The sequence below is a fragment of the Melanostigma gelatinosum genome (assembly GCF_949748355.1).
Source record: "Melanostigma gelatinosum genome assembly, chromosome: 4".
Classification (NCBI taxonomy): Eukaryota; Metazoa; Chordata; class Actinopteri; order Perciformes; family Zoarcidae; genus Melanostigma; species Melanostigma gelatinosum.
In genome coordinates this window covers 23912722-23929816 of record NC_136637.1, presented here as the reverse complement: position 1 = coordinate 23929816, position 17095 = coordinate 23912722, and the positions used below count along the sequence as shown (strand labels likewise).

Genomic DNA, 17095 nt, shown 5'->3' with positions numbered 1-17095 from the left:
CCGTACTGCGCATGCGCCGTAACGTCAATCGACTGGCTTCACCGCGGCCTCCATTTTGCAGTGTTTTTGCAAGCTAGCTGCTCCCATTCGTAAAGTGCAGCATCAGTAAATAAAGTGCATTGAAAAAGGATTGTTTAAAAACCTAAAGAGATATCCTCACGGACAAAAACGATGGCTGACCCATCCGCAGACGTGAACGTTCCGGAGGACGCAGAGGTCCGCAAACTGTCGGAGCTGAGAGTGATCGACCTGAAGGCCGAGCTGAAGAAACGAAACCTGGACATCACGGGCGTGAAGAGCGTTCTGTCCGAGCGCCTCAAGAAGGTCGTCTATCTGCTCACTTGTTAAAAAAAAAACTAGGCACTGGATTTGGCAAACCCAAATTACTTAACGTTACTATCGAGGCCTGTATTTTGTGGCTTCTTGAACGTGGTCGACGCTAAACCTAAAGCTAACGTTAGCTTAGCTTACGAGGCCTGACTGTGTGCTAGCTAGCGTTAACCGTTAGCTTACGTTTGCGCCAAACAGCTAACTAACTATCATCTCGTGTCGATTTACATATTTGATTTTTGTAAAATAAAAAGCATCCGTGTGTTGAAGTGTCCGCATCTCTGTGATTAAACAGGCAATCGAGGAAGAGGGTGGAAATCCGGATGAGATTTCCGTCGCTCCGGAGTGCAACCCAAAGAAATCTAATGTTACACCGAAACGGACTTCCAAAGGTAAAGTTTCCATAATACGTGAAGTGGACACCGTTCAACCTACACTGCATATGTCTGAACTCTCCGACGGTCTGTCCCATTCGGTTCTGTAAATGCAAACATTTACTGGAAAGTCATCTGTTTCCCAAATCTCACATGGTAGCCTTAAATTACTCGAGGTGTTTCATTCACGGTCTTGATTTAAGAAACTACAGAAAACATTCTAGTGTCTGAGAGACTGTCACCTGACGATGATCACCTATGTGGACAGGTACAGTCAGGTCACGTTCCATTAAAGTTGCTCGGTAACGTAATCAGTAGTTGAGGTGTGCAGGTCATGGATGCCATTTTATTAGGTAACGTTACATCTTCATGGCGAATGCTCAGTGGGGTTTTTTTGGAGCCGATTCAACTTTATGGTGATTATGGATGTAGAGTGGATAACATCTATCAGTTATTAATGCAATGCAAATAAAAGGCATCAAGCTGAAAATACAGCCTCTAAAATGACTATAATAACTCTCTAAAACAGATTTAACCTTTATGATGTAGGATTCTTTTTTCTTTCTGAGCTTTTCTGAGTTAGTTTTTGCCAAATGTACCTAATAAAGTGGCAATTTGGGGAAGCCTACTTAATGGATGTGTAACCTGAATATGTGTAAAAGTCTATTTTGATTGTGAGTTTCCTGAATAACATGTTAAGTATATCTTAATGTGAACTCTCCCAGTGATCTCTCACCATAAGTGAATGATTATACTGTCAAATGAGTTTAATAAAATATGTTTCACTGTATTTATTTTCCATTTGCTAAAATGTACAATTGCTTGGGTACGTTAGAGTGGGGAGTATTAGTACTACGGGAGGCTTGTCTTATTCTGTAACAAACACGGTTACAGAACATTTTTAGATGCATAAATGTAGGAGCTGTCGGTTGTATTGGATTGCCTTACCATTGTCCATCACCTGAAAATCTCACACACACACAAATCGTTTTCTGTAAGATGCCCACATGAGCACTCGGTCTAAACTAAATGTATTTACTCTAGATGCAAGGCAAGAGAATGATGAACCAGAGGACAGTACTATCGAGGATGACTCTCACTGTGGACAGGTGAGAGTGCTTAACTTAATTTCACATGTCTTAAGCACTACTGTAATGATGCTTTTGCATCTCCCTCTTTAACAACTGCAGAGTTCTGAATCGCCGTTGATTTCTTGTTCTTCAGCAAATGTCCTTTCTTATTCAGGAAGAGCCTCAGGATTACCACGAGAACATGCAGGAAATGGACATCCTCGAAATGAACGTTCTGGATGAGACAGAGAACGACAACGGGATACCAGCAGAGGATGACGAGGAAGCCGTGAATTCTCACTCTGACGAAGATGCGCTGTTGAAAGAAGTCCATGACGAAGACCCGCTTTTGAATGAACAACATGACGAAGACCCGCTTTTGAATGAACAACATGACGATGACACGCTGTTGAATGAACAACATGACGATGACACGCTGCTGAATGAACAACATGACGATGACGCGCTGTTGAATGAACATGACAACAAGACCGTCGAGTCAGAAGATGAAGCAAGAGACCCAGAGGTGAGAAATTCGACGACAAACCTGTCTACTAATTTTGATCTTTTATCTTTGTCTAAATGACCATTTTTAACGTGACTGCATTTGTATCTATTTCCACAGAAGGATGAGTCTGAGACGTTAGATAAGACTGAACATATGACATGCTCATCAATCGCTATGGTATGTTACCTCACACATATTTCTCACGTATGTAAAGCTTGTGAAGCCATACGGTAATGCACGCTGTCACAAACTGTCACATTCATTAAGACATTCTTTTCTTTTAGGCTCAGGATCCCGATGCAGGTGACGTGCAAGAAGTAACAGGTACTGTAGAAAATTGTTTGGAAAAAGGTGGCTGCATCTTTTTACAGTGTTGAGCTTGGAATACAAACACGTAGTTTAGTTTCAACCAGGAAGAGAGACTGGAAGCCCGAAGGGAATTGCTGGCTTTGTGTTGAAATTTGGTTAACCACAATTAATAATTTCCCTGGTTAAAAATGTTGATTAAGCTATGTTATCTTGCAGTCGTAAAATAACGGTGGTTAACAATTTTGATGCACATTGACAGCAATTATATTTCATGGTCAGGGAGGTGTGAGCTGTTGCAGGTGATTGCAGTGTTTCCAGGTTGCCACATGAAGATCAAGACACTGAAGATCCATCAAGACTCATCAACTGTTTACAGCTTTTTAAAGACTCTGACTTGGAAATCAGCTGGACATGAAATTGCTGGACTTGAGCCAATGTTCTTGTCATCATCACGAATGGACACTGGGGAAAGTGGAAGGCGGACTGCAGCAAGAATCTGCTGCTGCTGCTCTGCTGATCTTGTGGCTCTCTTCAGCACTGAACTCTTTGTCTGCTTTGGATCAGGTGAACACAGTGAAGTGGTTCGACTTGAAAAATTGAGCCCACGTGTTAGTCGCACTAGTTGCTTAGTTGTCTTCCAGCCTTTGGGTTCTCTTCCAGTCTCTCGTTAGGGCCTACTTCATCGTTTTAATACATAGTTCTAAGAGCACAGGCCAGTGGTCATGACGTTCCTAATCCAGGGCTTGCCAGTTCCTCGTTAACCATTGCTGTGTTTCAGAAGTGATTAAACTCTGTGCCATTCTATTCCTGTTAAATCCGTAGAAAATGACAAAGTAGCCGGCTCTTGTTTATCTGAGCCACTTAACGAAGATCACCAGCAGAGCCTCGAGACGAGCCCTGAAGAAGAGCACGCTGCCACCACCGGAGGGGAAGACAATGCGTCCGACACCGGTGCCAAGTCCGAGAACGCCGCCTCTGGAGATCCGGAGAGCGCCATGGATGTTGTTGAGACTCCCACCAAAGAGGTTGGGGACGCCCCGAATGCCCCAGAAGAGACATTTGACGCTGAAAACGAAAGCTCGCAGGCCGTTAGTGTAAGCGAACAAGGCGCTGTGGGTGAAACTGTTGATTCAGAAATGGGGTCTAAGAAGGGTGAGGAGGATGAGAAGACAGAAGAGAAAGCTGCTGCGGACTCAGCCTCCACAGTGAAAGAGTCCTCTTCTGTAGAGGGCGATGATCAGAAAAAGAGGTTTGTTGCTTTCTGTCTACTAGAAACCAAAATGGCTATCTCTGTTGCATTGGCTCCTTTGTGCTAGCAAAATTTGGATGCTCTTTGGAGGTAAAAACGTTCTGTGCATTTGTCTTTGTTTTCATTTGTCATTCTTTACACTCACCTATCCCACTTTATTACCCAGCATTCTGATTGCCATATGGTATAGTTCCATTTACTCACTGTTAAATCACTGCACTATGGTACATGATGGGCTGGTCACTGTCAGTTATGTATTATTATACCATAAAACACATAGTATATACATATGTATGAGGAGAGATACCAGGTATTTCACTGCTGTATGTTTATTGCTTTTATTTCTTTGTCTCTAGCGCCGAGGAGAAAGATGGCACGACTGAGTCAAAAGATGAAAAAGGTGAGTGGATGAAGTTTTTTTGTTTTTTTCCTGTTCTTGTCTTCATATTCATTGGATATATGCTAATTTATTGTTTGTAGCCGCTGGAAGTGCTGCAGCAAGCAGTAGCAGGAATCTGTGGGTCAGTGGTCTTTCTTCCACTACTAGAGCGACTGATCTGAAGACTCTCTTCAGCAAATATGGCAAGGTTAGTCTATGCAGACCCACACCGTCGTCAAAAGGACTACAATTTACAGATCACCCGTGTTTGATCTAAAATTGAGGACTTCATATATTTTTTTTCTCCTATCCTCTGGCCATCTCTACCTTTTTTTTGTCCTTGCGTCTCCGCCTCTATCTCTCCATTTTCCTGCAGGTGGTTGGAGCGAAGGTGGTGACCAACGCCAAGAGCCCCGGGGCTCGCTGCTATGGTTTTGTCACCATGTCTTCAACGGAGGAGGCCACCAAGTGTATCGGCCACCTTCACAGGACGGAGCTGCATGGCAGGATGATCTCTGTGGAGCAGGTGAGTGTCAGCAGCGGTCCCGCCCAGAGAATCACCCTCTGGAGCCGAGTGAATCTTAGCATTTTTTTATGCAGAACTACATTTTTTTTGTTTGAACTGAAGCACCTGGCAATGAGTTTGTAAATGTAATCCTTGAAGTCTGTTGTGAAGCCTGTACTAAGTAGAGACATGAGTGGGTAATAGTAGGTCCGGTAATTGTTACATTTGATATCGTTTTGTTTAAAGATTAGAATACAGAAATGAATTAAGTTAAAGAGCACACGTAATCAGATGCCTACCAAAGATGTGTCATTGTTCATTTTCATTGTATGGTATGATCAGTGTTAAATTAAATCAGTTCATTCAGCTTTTGTGAATGAACTGTTCCTGTTTAAACATTGCAGGCTAAGAATGAGCCCGTGGGGAAGAAGCCAGCCGACAAGAACGACCCCAAGAAGCCCGGCAGTGACAGGAGACCGTCGTCTGACTCCAAGTAAGACCGCTCACAAGCTGCTGCGTCTCTGAGAGGAGTCTCTTCCTAAAAAAAAAAAAAAAAAAAGCCCCGTCAGCTCTGTATTTTGGTCCGGTGTGCTTTTAAGTATGACGGGCGCAAACATTTATAGCACAACATGCCCCAGTAGTAACCTACAACCACAGCAGTTGGAGCTCCTCAGTGTGGATAAGCTATCAACTATGTGGGAGAAAAGTAAACCATTCACTAAACTGTTCTAAAATGTTGGTTGATACTGCGCTGGCTCAACTGTTCATGTTTTCTGTAGATCTGATGAGAAGGCTGAGGGAGACGGAAAAGATGGCAAAGGTGAGAAATGTGGGATCATTTCCAGCTATGAAGAAAAAAGTAAACACTGAATAAAAGTCACTCGTTTAACACATCTTCCTATTTTCTTAACAATATCAATTTGTTTGACAGGGCGGAATGAGAGGACCGTGGTTATGGACAAATCCAAAGGAGAGCCCGTCATCAGCGTGAAAACCAAAAGCAAGGAACGAGTAAGTAAACGAAAGCTTCTTCCTCACAAGATGTTACTGAGATGCACCCCGGTCATTTATATGCCAGCGTACAAGGTCGCTATTTTACCCTTTCTTTCATTGTCTCCTTTCTCCAGAGCTCAAAAAGTCGGGACCGCAAGTCACCCAGCAAGGAGAAGAAAGAAATCTTGTCGTTTGACCAGATCAAGGAGCAGAGAGAGCGGGAGAGACAGAGACAACGAGAGAGAGAGATCAGAGAGGTGGAGAGACGCAGGTTCACGTAAGGATCATTCTCTAAAATCTTCCTTGTTGAAGGCTGAAGAAATGCCCTTTGCAGCAGTTTTGTACAATATGATTTAACACGGTTGACCTATATTTACAACATATACTCCCAAAACTGTACATGTGGTGCTGAGCGATCGATCTTTGCCGTCTTCTTTCAGCGACCGGGACACCCGGGACACTCGCGGCGGCGACAACCGCCCGGACCGTGAGCGCGAGCGAATCCGTCTGTTCCGAGAGAAAGAGGAGAGGAAACACTTGATCCGGAAGAGGAGCTGGCTGGAGGTACTAGTTAGTCACCTGTCACCCACATTTCCTACATTACATTTTTATCTGGTGCAAATCTTGCAGCGCCTGTTGATTACAGTAATAGAAATATATGTTCATCTTGCTCCCATATATCAATTAAATTTTCTCCTCGTCGGTTTTACTTTCTCACGAGTTCCGTTTCTTGTGTTCATGAATGGTTTGACTCCCAGGCTGAGAAGCAGCGCCTCGATGCGGACCGCTTGGAGCGTCAGTTCTTGGAGCGGGAAAGGCTACGCATAGAGTACGAGAGGCGGCGCGAGCAGGAAAGGATCCTCAGGGAGCGCGATGAGCTGCGGCGGCAGCAGGAGCAGCTGCGCTATGAACAGGACCGCCGCCCTGTTAAGAGGCCCTATGATATTGATGGCAGGTAAATAATGACAGAATCGTGAACTCGCACGATATTAGCGGGAATAAGGGTGAGCGCTTCAGCACTTCTGAATGTGTGGTGTAGATATCGGATGGATAAAGAGCAGCTGGGTGGATGAACTTCATGCTCGATGTCGTTGCCTGCTCCTCTTTTAGGAAAGACGACTGGCCTGAGAAGCGCGTGGCCCTCGACGACCGTTACAGCCGCTCAGACTTCGGTCGTCCGGAACGTTACCAGGACATTGACCACAGAGACCGGGGCCGGTACCAAGACGACCTGCTGATTGACAGGCGAGACACCACTCGCAGCGTCGCTGCAGACAGAGACGGGCAGGTAAGAAGCGTTGACCCTCGTCTCACTAAAGTTAGGATGCAACTCATGCACGTCCTACAGTAAAAGCATAAATCCTTGATGGGGAGAATTGAACATGTAACGGAATGGTCATGAGTGACCTCAGTAAAAATGGATGAATGTTTTCAGTAAAAGTGTAGCAGCTGTGCAGGGACACAATGAATGAATTGCCTCGTGTCCTTTTCTTTCAGCACTTCTCAGACAGGTCAGAAAGACATGGCAGAGAAGGCCGGGAGTCCTGGAGTGGAGGCTATGACAAGCGCGTCAACACCAGGTGAGACTGGCTTCAGCTCGAGCCACATAAACACCGAGATAGTGCTGACATTTTTCCTGGAGGGAAGAACAATTTAAATGTTTTTTTTCTTAGGGAAGGAGGTCGAGACTGGGACTCTAGTCGAAAAATAGATGGAGACAGAACATGGCAAAGTACGCATACTTGTCTTTAATTGTGTATTGACGGTTTTTCGTGATACCATGATGTCCATTTTGAAGTAGCTTGTAGCCCTCTGAGGATGGGAGTAGAAGATGGCATAACTATAGTAGCAAGCTGAGGGATGATGGTCCCACGTATCCTGAAACTATAGTTTTTAGCACGTAATGGCACCATAGACTCGCAGCTATTCCACGTCTGATGGTTTGCTTTTTTTGTTGCAGGTAGAGACGGGGCCATCCCAGGCCAGAGCCACATAGCACGTGGAGGAATAGCAAGGTGAGAAGTGAATATTTACACCTCTTTTTTGATGTTATCCCATCTTTTTTTCTTTTTTTTTTACATTATATTTTGATAGAACAGTATCGATCATTGTGCGTTTGTGTGTTTTTGTCCACCAGCCGCGGAAGCTACATAAACACAGGAACATCTCAGTCCCTGTCCGGAGCGCTCAACAGGCAGAACCAGCTGCTGCAGGGCAGCGGGCTGCAGGGTGGAGCTTTTGGCCGACGCTACTGATGTCTGTCTGAAGACGATAGTGGGACTGTTTCAGGAGGTCGTATCGCGAAGGATGCGACCATCATGTTTTGTAAATTTTTTTTAAAATCAGGAATTCTTTACTCTCTTTTTTTTTGACACAACTCCAATCAATTATTTGATGGAGACATTTGTTTTTCTCATCACTTCTCCCTTTTTGTTGTTTTTGTTTGTGTCCGTGATGTAGTGATCTCCTGCCTTGTAGTTATCATTCAGTCCAACCTACCGTGTTAGTCTAACAACACAACTGCTTGCCAAGAATGTGTTGTATATGCAGGTGGGCCTGTAGTGGAAAGTCAAAGTGTTGTGGATTAAGATGTTTTCTAGACACCTGGATCAATGGACCTAACCAGTCTTCTCTTTGTATCCCAGTTTGTCTGAAGCTTTGTGGACGTTTTCCATTCTCGTTAAATTTGCCTTTGTTGCAAGTCGCTTAAGGCTCCTTTTTGACATCATTCTTTTTCAAAGACATGTTTGGAGTTTTGCCGATGAGTAAAACGTTTTTAAAAGTAAATTCGTTCACATTGTTATCCATGCTTGTTAGTTTATTTTAATCAGTGCTTTTTTTGTCTTTGATTTGTGTGATTGTTGGATAATGGTAATAAATGCCCCAGGAGCTGTTCACAAACTATTGATGAAGATCTGTTATAAAATCTAAGTCTCACAATTTAATGTATTATGTTTCAGCCTATGTTTTCTGTAACTCAAATGTGTTTTTGTGTAGTTTTTCATAAGTGTTATATTTAGTTAAGTCCTTCTGTTTGGTTCATTTAACGCCGTGCTCACAGGGTGAAATTGACTCCATAAATAAAAGATTTTTCATCTTTTTGCAGTGGTGCTACTGAAACAAATGCTCCCCGACTCTTATTTTAAATTGCCAAAATATTAATTTAGAATTCAATGTCAGGGGCTCACATTAAGCACACAAACTAAACTAAAGCATATGAGCTGGCATGACACTTCGAAGCAACAATTCAATTTTAATTTCTTCATTAGACCTTTTTTTCGACGTATTAAAATGCAGAGTTCACATCGGACATGGCTCCATTTAGATTTGGGGATGCTCTGCCACCATTGACTGGTTTGATAATAAAATGATTGTTCAGCAAAGATGTAAAGACTTGATTGACAACTTACATTTTAGCTTGTGGTTAATGAATAGTGTACAAGATGAGTTTTGTTGCAAACTTATATAACAGGACGTTTCCCGCTCACTTAAATGGAATAATAATGAAACCACCAAGAGGCCATGATTCTCTTCAGTGCTACAAACACTGAACTTTTGCACTCGGACTTCTGTACTGGTGCCCTGAAACCTTTCCAAACAGCAGAGGGAGAGTTACTCAACTTGGAAGTCCGATGAGAATGGATGTACTGTATTTCACAGGACTAACAGACCTTCAGCCTAGACTGAAGAAATGAGGCTGCAACACCAAACCCAGTGGGTGGTCTGGTGGAACTGGTTGTACTCCAACAATGTAGACTCGTGACAGACACCTCAGTAATTACTGTGTCATATACCATTATCATTGCAGAATAGCACGTTGTCCAGGATCACGTGTTTATGTGCGACAGGAGATGCTCTTCTTGACTTGAAGATGTCATTTTGACCTCTGTACTTCACGGCCATGACAATATGATTTCCAGATATAGCTCCTTCACTTCTAACTTCCCTTGGTTCTTATCTATTACTGGATCCAAGTTCCTCTTTTACAAATGGAGTTCCTCTCTTCCCACCGACGCTTTCCTCCTTCAGGACGCAGCTACTCGTGTCATGAAGCGCAAGGTATGACTCATCGTGGGTGCATATTGCTGGAGAAGTGCTCAACAGCAGGCTGTAAACTCTCGTTGGTGTTCATTTAAGTTAATAAATAAGTTCGAATGAACTGTGAAAACTTGTTGCGTCTTTCATAAATGTATTTAGAAGTTGCTTCTAAAAGAAGTTGCTGGTGTGGACAACCTTTTAGGGCACAAAGGAGGTCTGCACACTGTTCTAGGCTGCAATTAAATCCTTTAATTCTTGCCTCAGTCCCGTGAGAAAGCAGAAAACAAAGGTCTGTAATCAACACAAAGCATTGTCACCTGCTGGTCAGCAATCCCCAAGGAAAAAAAAAAACCACACACACCAGCAGGTGATAATGAGTTGAGTTGATTACTGCCTCTACAAGAAATGCCTGTTTCAAAAAAAAAAAAAGGATAAATAAACTATTTATTAGGAGCCTAACAGTGCGGAAACACACAAAAAAACAATTTTCCTCTTGTCGTTTTCTAATTGTCCACTAGAGGGAGATATATAATCACAAATAGAGGCAAGAACTGGTCGTTTCTATTCATACTTTAGGCATTAAGTAGATGTTATTTTGCACATTCAAGGAAAGTGCACGCACCGGTAGAACCAGCTGAAATACTTACTTCCTCATGATAAGCAACAGTTGAAACTGATGATTGCATGCTTTGGCTGTTGCATCCGATGCACAGAGGACATGACTTGTGAGTGAGAGGATGTTGGGGGTTAAATTGAGGACATGCATCAGTGACCAGCACTGAAAACAGTCCGCCAGATGTAGAACGAACAGCTTAAATCAACACGACTGAGCTGGAGAAGGCCAAAGACACTTCACCTGGACACATACACACTTACAGGCATATATGTGCCTGTAAGCACTCACAATGAGGTCAATGTAAATGGAATGCACACACACACACACACACACACACACACTCACACACACACACACGCACCACTGATCTTCGGTGTCACCCCCGTGCTGTGCAACATCATTTACCCTGGCTTTTGGAATGTGTGCTTGTTTTCTCTCTCTGCCCTGATCAGCCATCTAGCTCTCCTCTCTCTCCTCTCTCACTCATTGCCTCATTGTTTTATTAGATCACAAGGTTAATCTGTGTTAAAAGTAATGTACACGAGTGAATGTATGGCAAGAGACTACAGCACGTGAGAAACAGACTAACGCGATGGGATTCACATCGTATCACACAGCAGGTTTTCAGTAAGATCCTCATCAGTGTTTTCATCGTCGGTTCACTTCTCTGAATCAGTGGCAGCGCAAGTGGAATGTGAGACGCTGAAGCAGGGTCGTGATGTTTGTGGTGCGTTCATGTGCATGTGCTCCTCTTATGTTAGGCTGCAATACACCAGACCTGAGACCACCACAGGTGGATCCACCAGGAGCTTCCTTGGACAGCTGAGGGAAATCAAAGCTGAGCTAACATCCTTATTATGTTTCAACAGAAATGAAGCTCGGAACAACAGCTCAAACTGCAGGGAGGAGGAGATGGTCTGCAGAGCTTCAGTGTCGTGGGTCAAAAAAATGCAGAAAGGAAGAGAGATAAGACGATAAATAGTTTATCTACTGTATCCGCCCTGCCCTCTTTCTGCCAACAAACGTCTTCTGAGAATATCTTTGTTCAATTGACCCATCATATAGTCCTGGCATGATTTTTGAGTATGTTTTTGCAATCCTTAAAAGACATTTCTGCTCATGGTTTTTAAGGAATTTAGGCAAAACCACAGACAGATAACATATGTTTACATTGGGGGGAAATCCTTCGTCTGCTGCCAAAACGGTAATCCTGAGTTCATCACAATCATTCGTGCAATGCAGCCAGTCTTCATGATAAGGCTGCTGGGCAGCAGCACGGGAGGAATGATGCAAACTCTGATTCCCGCCTGCCAAAGACATCGAGCTCAGACAGCAGCCAGACAGAAGAGAAGGGAGTGAAGGCCAAACCTGAGCCAAGATGGGTCATCCCAGTCCAAGACCTGGAGAGTCAGACATCAGGCTGCTGTCACCCGGGGCTGTAAGAGGGATGCTGGACACTGAGGGTAAAGTCTGTCCCCAAATGTTCTGTTGCTTCGGATTCATGTCTGAGCTGTTTCTCGCCTTAAGATAATCATAAATTGTCGTCTCAGTCTTTAATTTGGGCTATTTCTTTGCTGTCTGTTTGCACAAGGAACAAAACATATTAATGAATGACTTCATGAAATCAATTTACTCTTTGACCAATCCTGTGAAACATCACAATTACTGCATTAACAACCTGGTATTTGATGTAGAATAATACAGCAATGTGTTCATGTTGAAGTTCATTATCAGACAAGATTAAGGGTGCAAAATGATTCAGATCATTTAAACAGCAGAGTCAACAGGAATTGAAATGGACATTTCAACCCCTTCTCGACTGCGTGCAGGCAAAACGCTGGCATCTTCTGGAGCAGTTGAAATCAAATAGTGATGAAATCTTTTCTCCCTCATGAGTTGGGACATCAGTGAGTTGAGGAATTCCGGTCCGACTGGACTGGTGCTCACTGCTGTACGCACGGCGGCCCAAGTCGTCTGCCTTAACACGAACTTGACCAGCTGCCTGACACGTATAGGACTCATTCAGCCCTCTGCGCTGCTGCATTCCTCTCATCACATGCAGAGGAATCCACCGACACACATGTGCAAAAGCTCCTTTGTAATGTACAGGCATGACGGAGAAACTGGAGAAAACTCAACTGAGCAGGCAGAGCTACAGGGTGTGCATCTCCAGCACACACACACACACACACACACGCGCGCACACACACATACATATATGCGTCCTTGCTTTGCATCTCACTGTCGGGACTCTGTGTGCACTTATTTGCATCCATGACAAAAGTGTGTAGGCTTTTGTGTACTGGACACATAATGTGTAGAGGACAGTGGAAGCTCTGTAAGCGCTGACTTACAGAGGACACACAGCAACAGATGTACAGCCTTCAACTCATTTGTTCCTCTGTGTGTGTGTGTGTGTGTTTTTCCCATTCACACTTATTCCTCTGCACATACTGTACATGCGTGCACACACACACACTGTAGGAGTATTTACAAACATAAATGTACTCATGCTGCGTAACAGTGCCGACTGCACCAGGACTTAGGTTTCACGCATATCTAAAATATACATTTATATACTGTATATGTCAAACATTATGCAAGGAGAAGTTATTTCGCATTGCACTCCTTTAACATTGTCAGACTCAGGATTGATCAATGCAGCAGAAGCAGAAAGATCTCCACACATTCTTCTTCATCCTTTCAGCCATCTCTTATATCATGTTTTGACACATGATATCGGAGATGGCTGATGTTTATGGCTTTCCACCGATCTCATCGTCAGTGCGAAAGGAAAAAGGCTCACAACGAGGCCGCAGATGTGATTTCAGCTCCTTTTTCACTTGCAAAACCATTCTAATCTAATTTGTAATAATAATAATCTATGATCGCCTGAATTCTACAGAAGATAAGTAAGGGCTTTAAGGCTCACAGTGTACAGATACAAACACTCTCAGTGTATATTAGATATAAACGCACACATGTCCCGTGCACGCACACACGCAATTCACGCATCAATTCATTTTTCCTCGTTAAACTGCCGGCACAAGTGTTAAACACAAACACTTCCTGTCACCCTTGAATAGAGGCATAAAATATTGGCTTCCTCACACACTCAAGTCTTTCTGCAGCTCTTTTATGACCTTGTTGTGTCTTTAGTAGGAGGCTCGTAAAAGACTGAACTCCGACTGTGGAGGAGTCTTTCTTTCTTTCTGTCCTGCCTGCCCAGCAAATCTTTTTCCTCGTCTCATGGATTCTGAATGGGCAGTAAAGCTAAAATTCACTCTGTTGTTGGCTAATCAGAGCGGTCTCCTGAGCTTCCGTTGACGTGAAATACACCATAGGATTTGTGAAACCATGATTCATGAGTTTGTCTTTCCTCTTTGACATTATGCTCCCCAGCTGGCGTCAAGGTCTCAGCAGAAATCCCTCTCCTGTTGTGTCTGGACAAGTGATGGCTATGAACGAGAGCGGAAACATTCAGATAAAGGGGAACACGGCGTGATGGGGGCCAACGGAGGCATGAAAAACAATGAGGGGAAGACCTGGAACAGGCCGCAAAGAATACAGATTAAGGGACAGAGGAGAAGATGGATATACAACACCAGATAACACGGAAGCCTGCAGCCACATCTTCAGCCTGCTGTGGAAGCCACATACTGTAAGCACATGTTGGTAGCTCCCTGAAAACACCAGAACAGGGGTTGAGGATCTCACCATGCGTGTGTGTGTGTGAGAGTGTGTTTGCACGGCTGCTTCAACACATCTTTATGAGGTTTTTCTCCCATGCGAGCATGACTGACTGTGTGTTGTTGTTATTCGGGATTGAAGTTACACCTGTGTTTGCTCCAGTGGTCATAAACACATGCGCTTCTACTGGAGGGTAACAGATGGAGTCCAAATGCCACGGCCTCGGACATTCAGCAGATTTACGAAGTCTGCGTCATCTCAACACCGCTCTGCTGCTCATAATCTCTCAGGAGTTTAAACGGAGGAATGTGAAACTAATGTGCAGCCCTTTAGGTTTGAACCACCCCAGAAGAAGAAGAAGAAGAAGAAGAAGAAAAAGCAATAAAAGGATGGCGAAGGAAATATATGTTCTCTCTGCAGTGATCTTTTAATTTCCTCAGCTTGGTCTCAAGGTAAAAGCCAAACTAATTGGAGCTTAAAGGGACTGAGTGGCATTAGACTGGGACATATCAGATCTGTAGACGAGACAAAACACACAGTCTGTCTTCCACCCGGCGCTACTGTCAACTGCTGCATTTTGTCTGCCCGTCTCTAATCAGCTGCTGCTCTCATTCTCCCCCTCTGTGTTTCTGCTACATCCCGTATCCCTCTTCTTGCCTGCCAGGGTGTGTCTCATAAAGGATATGATATTCCCGCCCTGTCATATATCTCGGTGGGTCTCCATTGGGGTCAAGTACAGTAACTTCAGGGAATGATGGGGGGAAAGGCGTTTCTCCTCTCTCTAATCACTGGGTTGGGCCTGTTGGTCTGGCCATAAGCATCACCTTCAATCACTGGCAGACACATAAAGACAAACACCTCCTCGTGGGCATACATACGCTTGAACATGTCAGATAAAATAAACGGGATACTATAATTAGAGAAGGAAAATAGCAGAAGTTGATGACCGAGGATGCAATTGTGCAGAAAATGCTGGTCTGTCATGAAGGAAAGTGAATCAGCTTCTTCCTATTTCTCTTTTGTATCCACGCTGACTTAGCATTTATTGAAGTTATGTTCAGTTTTTCTTTGTGAACATCTCAAAAAAGCTACCGCTGATAAACATGTGATGTTTCATCAAATGTTAGAAGCTCAGTTTGTGGCGAAGGGAAAGGTTACCGCTTCAGTACTTTTCTGGTGGGTTCTAATGAGGTCAAGGGGCAAAAAAGAAGATTTTTTTGCAGAAAAAAAGTGGTTGAATTTGCAACTACACCACTTGGGTCTGTTGGAACCCGAACAATGACGAAGTAAAGCCAGTGTCAATAGAACACACGTGTAAAATGACGACGATGCAGGTAAAGGTAAACAAGACAAAAAGTAAGGGTGAGATGAATGTAACACTTCTCTTTTGCTTCTTCTTCTCTTGTCTGCAGCTCTTTTCCTTTTTAAGGCAACACAGAACATTAAACAACACGGCCCCCGGAGTCACCACACGTAATATTCGAATCCAAAATCTCATACAGTTTTATCTCCACGGGTTTTAGAAGAATAATAGTCCTGGGGGCGACATCTTACACTGACCTGATTCTCCCAAAACAAATGCATATCAGGTTTAAAAACAAGGAAACTTTATCCTGATGGAAAAACATATAGGCTATAGGTTGATCTGTTTTGTTGCCCTCAGTTTGTAGAGAAAACAAAAGTGTAAAATATTCTCACGCAGTTGTTTTGGCATCATCATCATCATCATAAAGCTCGTAGGGGCTCGGACACATTTTCTTCATGCGTGCTCTCAGTCTACATGTGTCTTTGATTTCTCTGGAGTTTTTGAGTTTCTTCTGTGCCCCAAGTGCTGCAGAAGGGTTTACCAGAGAATCCACCGAGCGTCGAAACATCTTGTTTTCATTTTACATGACATGACATGTGATGGGAATGTACTTTTATTGATTTATATTCATATTAGCTTTTCAAGCTGTTTTCAATAAATTGGGATCCAGTTGTGCTTTGTCATTGTCGAGTGCAGACTCACCAGTGATCCGCTGAAAGGGGACTTTCAAACACGCACACACACACACACGCACACACACACACGCACACACACACACACACACACACACACACACACACACGCACACACACACACACAACGCTCAGAAGATCTGCCGAAGATGATCACATCGGACTTGGCTTCTTCAGTGGTCTCTGACTGATAACACCATGGCATCAGTTCACTAAATCATTCAATGAACATCAGTGACATGTCAGTGATTATGTTTAGAAAAAAAACTCTTGAACCGCTGATCAGGGAGATAACTGGTGCTGGAGAGGTGTGAAATTGCTCCCGTAGCTGTGCCTGTACGGTGTGATAGAATCTGAATTGTAAGTCGCTTTGGATAAAAGCTTCTGCTGAATGATCTGCTGAATGACTGTAATGTAATGTAATGTTATGTATTGTAATGTAATGTATTTCGGTATGAAAATACTATAATGCACTAGCTTGCTGTTGGCACTGTGATTTAATCGTCTTACTTATCTTCAATTGTTTGTCTTTGATGTATACCCAGGACTCGTGGAGAGCAGTACTGTGCCGACTGGATTATCAGTGAAATAAAGTAAACTGACATTAAATTGCAAGTGACAGAGACATACATGAATGGGATAAAATGTTACATATTGTCTTATTCAACAAATATAACATAAATAAACATGTTTCTGAAATACATTGCCTACCCTAGCTTTAAGCACATTTTGCTGATAATACTTTTACTTTAAAAGCATTTTCAATGCAGGACTTTTATTTAATAACATTGGCTTGAATGTGTAAAAAACGTATAGATTAGTCAATTATTTTTCCACATACATTCTTGCTTTTGTTCAACAGCTTATTATGAGTTATGAACAAACACATTTTAACAATGTAAATTTGTCCTCAATTTTGTAGGCAACTTTACTGCACAACTTTGCAAAAAATCAAACAATCTAATTGATAGTTGATAATTGGCACTAATGACACCGTTTCTATAAAGCTAATGACACATTCCGGTGCGCTGCAGTT

General features: G+C 43.2%; 1 protein-coding gene across 2 annotated transcripts; it reads left to right on the top strand.

The window, feature by feature from the left end:
- The first annotated feature begins 58 nt into the window (after window positions 1–58).
- Window positions 59–8831, top strand: safb (scaffold attachment factor B). 2 transcript variants are annotated; one of them, XM_079267593.1, is made up of 21 exons: window positions 59–324; window positions 626–722; window positions 1749–1813; window positions 1950–2300; window positions 2400–2459; window positions 2567–2606; window positions 3414–3840; window positions 4197–4240; window positions 4321–4427; window positions 4596–4745; window positions 5129–5217; window positions 5504–5544; window positions 5656–5735; window positions 5852–5994; window positions 6158–6281; window positions 6476–6672; window positions 6828–7005; window positions 7215–7297; window positions 7391–7449; window positions 7678–7732; window positions 7855–8831. In XM_079267593.1, the coding sequence occupies exons 1-21, from the start codon at window positions 172–174 to the stop codon at window positions 7970–7972; spliced, it is 2661 nt and encodes an 886-aa protein (XP_079123719.1). In that variant the 5' UTR covers window positions 59–171; the 3' UTR covers window positions 7973–8831. The 2 variants fall into 2 exon arrangements, with proteins under 2 accessions (XP_079123719.1, XP_079123718.1); XM_079267592.1 differs by having other exon boundaries at window positions 1929–2300.
- The last annotated feature ends 8264 nt before the right edge of the window (window positions 8832–17095 follow it).